We start from the raw sequence: 6,505 nt of genomic DNA, 5'->3' as shown, positions 1-6,505 counted from the left end.
TGCTTGATGATATCCCCTCTGTGCATTTGTACCACTCCATAAGAACTGGGCATATACTTTCCACTTGCTCGAGCACTGTCTTGGGTAAGATGAAGGTTCTAGCCCAGTAAGTGTGAAAGGATAGCAATATTGAGTTAATCAGCTGTAATCTACCTGCATGTGAGAGAAGCTTAGATTTCCAGTTGGTGATTTCAGCCGTCACCTTCTCCACTAATGGCTGACATTCCCTGATACCCAGCCTAGCAGAAATGAGAGGCAGTCCCAAATATCTAACTGGTGGTTTTATCAGTTCTATTCCCATAATCATTGCCAGTCCCTCACATCCTAATCATTAAGTCCTCCAGCTAATAAAGTTGTCTTGTGTTTGTTAATCTGTAGCCCCGTAGCCTTTCCAAATTCCTCCAGACATTCTTTAATAGCTTGCACCGATCCTGTTTCTCCTTTACAGAACATGAGTACATCATCCACAAAAGCCAAATGGGATAGTTGTACCTTCTTGCATTTTAGATGATAGAGGATGTCCTTATTCAATAGCTTCTATTTCATAACACAACTGAGGATTTCCATTACTAAAACAAACAAGTGCGGGGATAAGGGATCTCCTTGTCGTACACCTCTCCCTCATAAGAAAAATCCTTCTGGTGCTCCATTTATCATGAACAAATAAGAAGGAGTTGAAATGCACATATCAATCCAATTGCTCATAATGGCCGGAAACTGGAATTTCTTGAGTATGGCCTTTATGGAGTCCCAACTGATCATGTCATATGCCTTCCTAATATTCAGTTTAATGGTGCATTTGGGAGTACCATTCTTCTTGTCATACCCTCTGAGTAACTCATGAGATAGGAGTATGCTGTATTGGATAGATCTGCCAGGAAGGAAAGCCAATTGATCAGTCTGCACTAAATCATTGAGGACATGTAACATTCTGTTTGAGATGACTTTAGATATACATTTATAAATAGTGTTACATAACACAATAGGTCTAAAGTCCTCCACCCTTGAGGGATTGCTAACTTTTGGAAAGAGGCATAAAAAAGTAGCATTGACACCTCTAGGGAATTAATAGAATTTAAAAGCATTAAGAATAACAGATAAAAAGTCATGACCAACTGTATCCCAACATCTCTTGAAAAAAATAGGAGTAAAACCATCCAGTCCCAGTGCTTTATTCTCCTTCATATTAAACAGGGCGTGCTTGACCTCTTCAGGTGTGACTTCAGCATCAATAATGGCTTGCATACTATCAGGGATAACATCTGTGACTTGTAGCTGATTATAAAAATCCTCTCCACTTATCTCCCCAGCATCAGACCCCAGTAGCCCATTGTAATACTCAACAATTGTTTTATTGACCTCAACTTGTCCGGTGATTGTAACCCCCTGGGAGTTCTGGAGAGTCTATATCTCACTATTTGCTTTCTTTTCTTCCAGAGACTTGAAGAAAAAGGCAGTACATTTATCTCCTTCTAACATCCATTCATTTTCTTGTTGGCTTCTGATTTTGGATATCTCAATACTAGCTAGCTCATTGTATTGTTGTAGAGCTTCTTTTTCCTTTTGGCTCAAGAAAGGATCCATGGGCTTTGCTTGTATCTGCCTTTGTATATCATACAGTACCTCCCTCGCTTGCTGCACTCTGGCATGTAAGTCTGATAAATTTCTCCTTGCCCACGGCTTAATTCTTTCTTTGAGTGTCTTTAATTTCTGCATAAGAACATACATAGGATTGGAGAGAATTCTGTCCTGCCAGACCTCTTGCAGAATGTCATGAAACTTTTTATGGTCGAGCTAAAAAATTTTGAATCTGAAAGATGCTACCTTGCTATTCATATATGCCCAGTATATGATAATTGGTGAGTGATCAGAAACACTATGCAATAGGAATTCCACTTTCGAGGTTGGATACTCCACATTCCATGTACTATTTACTAAGCATCTGTCTATATTCGTCATGATTCTTCCTCTACCCTCTACTTTGTTGTTCCAGGTATAGAAAACCCTGTTGTAGTTCAAATTTGATAGACCAACATGTTGCAAACAATCTATTAACTCTTCTGCTTCGCGTGGATGCATAGGACTCCCGCCAACTCTCTCTACAGCCTTTGTGATGTTGTTAAAGTCACTTGCTACACACCAAGGAATTATGACCGAGCCTTGAATGTCCCGTAGATCCCTCCATAAATTCCACCTAAGAGTTTTTGCATTTCTAGCATATACCACTATCAAGATGAACTCTTCATTTGTTGGCTTGAATCGAACTTTACAGTGTATAAACTGATCAAATTCTTTCAGCTTACTAGCTTCAACCAAATACGGATCCCAACACACCCATATTCTACCAGACGGATCCTTTCCATAATTGTTTGTATGCTCCCATAAAGGACAACAGATGTTCCTAATGAAATCATACTTATTCTCCCTAACTTTAGTTTCAAGTAAACAAAACATGCTGAGTTTCTTGTCGACTCTCAAACTGTTTATTTCCCTAGCCTTCTCTACTTCATTTACACCTCTGACATTCCAAAATTTCATGGATGTAATCATTGATAATTCTTGTGTTTGGAACCTCTCGGTCGGCCCCTTGCCTTCTTGCCACTATGACTCTTTGCTGAAGATCCTTTCTGCTTTTCTGTGGTCCTACTATTTCCTCCTCCACACTGCTTCCCAAACCTAGTTACCATGCCTGATCTCACAGGTTCTGGAGTGATGGGAACAGGTTCCATGAAACTAGTATTCCTGACTCTATCATGGAAATATTCCACTTCTCTGTCAGATGTCTCATCCTTTGAGCTCTCTCTAGTTTCCAGGATACCCATCAACAAATGAAACCGGCCGGCTTCCATGTTAAATAGCATAAAATCATCATATTCTGTTATCGGATTTAAAGACCCAACACTATCATTCAATAGTACAATAGCTTGTGTCTCTGCCATTTCCTCTGTTGTTGCACTTTGATCTACCATGGCTGGTATTGTCCCCATCCACTGGAATTCTCAGTCTCAACTGCTCCCATAATAGTGCACTCTTGAGATGAATTCTCTTGTGAATTACTTAGCCCCGCTTCCGTCTCAATTCCACCTCTAGGCCTCCATTCTTTTTCTTGGTTCCTCCTTTTTACTCTCCTTTTTTGGCTCTTAGACATTCTCCTGCCATTTACCGGCACTTCCTGTTCCATTGGTTCCTTCCCTCTGTTACTGGTCGGGATTTCCACTGCGTTGCTTTGGGTAGTTGTTCCTGCATTCTTATTAACTTGTCTGCACTCAGCAACAATATGGCCAACAATCTTGCAATGATTACAAAACTTTGGGAGAGAACCATATTGAATATCCTGCCAGAACTCCACCCCAAGCTCCTGTACTTCGATCGATATTTTGTTCGGAAGTGGATTTGCTAAATCTATTTCAACCAAGACACTTGCATAGTAGCCATTATTCCTTTGCAATGAATTCATATCCACTCGAATTGGACACCCCAGTCCTCTGCCCAAACTCATTAGAATGTCTACCTCCCAGTATTCAAAAGGCAACCCTGGGAATTTGACCCACACAAATCTAGTAGTTTGTTTGTGAGTTTCGCAATTGAAGTTAGGCATCCATCTGCAGAATCTCACCATTTGTCCTTGAAGCTTCCATGGGCCACCAACAAAAATCTTATTGTGGTATGCCTCATTGTTGAACTTGAACAAGATATAGCCTTTTCCCAGCGGTGAGATCTTTACTACCTCAATTAAACCCCCACTCATTGCTGATTGCAGTTCTGAGTGCGTCTAAGTTGGTGATTTTATCCATTCTCGCTATCAAAGCATACTTGTAGGCATCAATTCCTCTCTCCACCAAAGCTAATGGAATTTTGATCGCTGGGTTGTCACCCTTTCTCTTCGGAACAGGTAGAGAGGCAACATCCACAGTTTGCTTTAGTCTCCCTCGAGCTTTATCAGCATACGATTCTTTATTTGCCTCCACCGTTCTATTATTGTTGTTATTTCCTTGCCTTGACTCCGCCTCACCACTTACTAGAAATCTCATCTGATGTCTACCCAACCCTAATCCAAATGGAATCTCATCCATTTTGTTCCTTGTAAGAGAGACAGAGAAAATGAAATCTTTTGTTTCTTGTTTCTGCAAACTCTCACTGTATGCAATAGAGGATTTCACCAACAGAATAAAGAAAATTATTTGTTTCCACTAGTAAACTCGCATTGTCGACAATGGAGGATTTTACTACTAATGGAAAAAAAAAATGAAAGAACAAGTTCCAAAGGAGAACCAGAGAATGATTTTACCTATAGAGGAAACAAAATAGTTCCTTTCCGAACTTACACTGTCAATCAGTGAAGGATTTTGTCGGAGAAAGGAAAAACGAACCAAAAGAAATAACAGCTAAGACAATTCCTTTCCGAGCTCGAACAAACAGCAATGGGTTTTTTGCCTGAAAAGGAAAAGAATAGCGAAGGGTTTTGGATAAGAATAGAGAACCAAAAGTTTTTTAACTAAACACAGCAAAAAAGGATTACTAGATCACTAGGACAGCTTAAGTTATGTCGCATCCGATCGCCCAAGCAATGGGTATGCAATACTTTTTTCCCCTATTTATCACTGTTCTTTTTTAGGGTCTCCCCCCAAATACACACAAAAAATAAAGATGTGGAATAATTGAAGTACACTGGCGGTGTCCATGGAAATCCTATAAAGTCAATATCCCTCTCCAATAAAATGCAAAAGCTTTCATTTTTATTTTATAGTCTACCTGATCCGTAGAAGTGGTGAGAACTAAATCAGAGTTGTTGAGCACTAGGGTATGCCCATGCCCACGCATGCGGCGCTACCAGATACTCAACACGTCTACCCCCCTCCCCACCACAACCATTTTCGTTTAAAATGAGCCCATGCTGTTTCTAAGCCTATAATGGTTCAACCCAACAACCCATAAAAGTTCATCCCATTGTTGATTTTTTTTTGTGGTGGATGAGGTGAGAAAAACTTTTTAACTCTCCCTTCATGATTTTTTAGTGGTTATGGTATGGTTAGGGGGTGTGCCGACCACGTCTCACCTTATGACGTGTAATTTGTCCCCCACTCATTTCTGTTTTATTAGATAGAAAATTGACAGTACACAACTCATTCATTTTTAAGCACAAGGTGTTTTCCCATTATAAATATTTATCGCTATAAAAAACCATGCGTAGCGAAAGTAGTCCAGCAAGTATTAATATGACATGCCCAATACAATACAACATGCCCAATAACATTAGAGCCTCAATACAATAGAATTGCACCAATAACATAAGAGGTGACCCAACTCAAGCATGACAAACAAGTTTTTAGTCCAAGTCCACATAAGGGCCCGGGCATGATATAATACTCTTCAATGCACGTTAAGTTAAATAGTACAACTCATTATATTTAAACAAAAAAATAACAAAAACTAACACAATATATAATATATAAATTAATCTAAATTGCTACACAAACAAATGTTAAACACTATTGCATTAAATCAAAACTGTAACATACCCGCGTATCAAAATTAAATTAAACAGACAAAATTTTGTCAATAATCGTCACACTACACAAGCTCAGAAGTTAATAGTTTTGCTCAATGAGACGATTTTACCATTATTACATAACAAAACTACCAAAATTACTCTTGATATGGTCAATTCTATGTGTGCTCTCCATGGCTTCTTATCGGCAGCTTCAATTTGTATATCAAAAAAATAATATGCAATATATTGCATTTACTGTTAAGATGTTAGTAACACAATGAGTTTCATTATTGGAAAAAGATCAAAAATTTGTATGACCTTTCAGTTTGTGTGATTTGTACGATCTTTTAGTTTGTAATTTGTATGATCTTAATAGTGTGTTATTGTTTAATGTTTTAGAGCTAAACTAAAAGAATTGAACTCTCATATCACAACAATGCCAAGGGTATTAATATCACTTTTTTCTTGTCATACATATTCTTAATTTTAGACCTTGATTTCTTTCCCATCAGACAACTTGCAAGTACACGTATACTCTCACTACGAGTACTACCACCACCACTTAAATGACATAATAATATCTTTATATAGATTTGGATTTCTTTTGTTGCTAATAAATCTTTATGAGTTAATGATACATACACTTATGTATTTTCAAGTGTTTTGTTAATACGAATAAAATTCAATAATATTACTTGATTTATTTATCATACTTTTAATTTACAAAGTATGTTGGTCCCGCATTTTTGTGAGCGCTCATGAAATCTTGTGTCTCACGTTTGTGGCACGTGTGTTATATATATATATATATATATATATATATATATATATATATATATATATATATAGGGAGAGATAGAACCACATTTATTATGTCCACATTGTCCCCACATTTGCGGCATACAAATGAATTACAGGCTTACAACCAGAGTTTTTGTTAATATGATTTTCCCACGTTGAAGATCATTATAACAAATATGTTTAGTTTTGTAAAACATAGTGTTCAATTTTAAA

The 6,505-nt window shown here is 37.7% G+C and overlaps 2 protein-coding genes across 2 annotated transcripts; both read right to left on the bottom strand.

The window, feature by feature from the left end:
• Window positions 1–621: 621 nt before the first annotated feature.
• LOC147509506 (uncharacterized) lies at window positions 622–930 on the bottom strand. The gene has a single exon (XM_086597840.1). It carries the CDS (start codon window positions 928–930, stop codon window positions 622–624), a length of 309 nt encoding a protein of 102 aa, XP_086453966.1.
• A 474-nt stretch (window positions 931–1,404) lies between these two features.
• LOC147509505 (uncharacterized) lies at window positions 1,405–2,550 on the bottom strand. The gene is made up of 2 exons (XM_086597839.1): window positions 1,825–2,550; window positions 1,405–1,710 (listed from the first exon to the last, which is right to left on the bottom strand). The coding sequence occupies exons 1-2, from the start codon at window positions 2,548–2,550 to the stop codon at window positions 1,405–1,407; spliced, it is 1,032 nt and encodes a 343-aa protein (XP_086453965.1).
• Window positions 2,551–6,505: the final 3,955 nt, after the last annotated feature.

This window comes from Coptis chinensis, chromosome 3 (genome assembly GCF_015680905.1).
Source record: "Coptis chinensis isolate HL-2020 chromosome 3, ASM1568090v1, whole genome shotgun sequence".
NCBI classification, from domain to species: domain Eukaryota; kingdom Viridiplantae; phylum Streptophyta; class Magnoliopsida; order Ranunculales; family Ranunculaceae; genus Coptis; species Coptis chinensis.
The sequence above is the reverse complement of the archived record's forward strand: the minus strand, read 5'-3'. Positions and strand labels throughout refer to the sequence as shown.

What these genes read in the sequence shown, in the direction of transcription:
- LOC147509505 (XM_086597839.1), bottom strand. Translation starts at nt 2,550, where the DNA reads ATGATTACATCCATGAAATTTTGGAATGTCAGAGGTGTAAATGAAGTA. An exon ending in GGGCATATATGAATAGCAAG is followed by an intron (nt 1,711 to 1,824) that starts GTAGCATCTTTC and finishes GTTCTTATGCAG; the next exon opens with AAATTAAAGACACTCAAAGA.
- LOC147509506 (XM_086597840.1), bottom strand. Translation starts at nt 930, where the DNA reads ATGTTACATGTCCTCAATGATTTAGTGCAGACTGATCAATTGGCTTTC.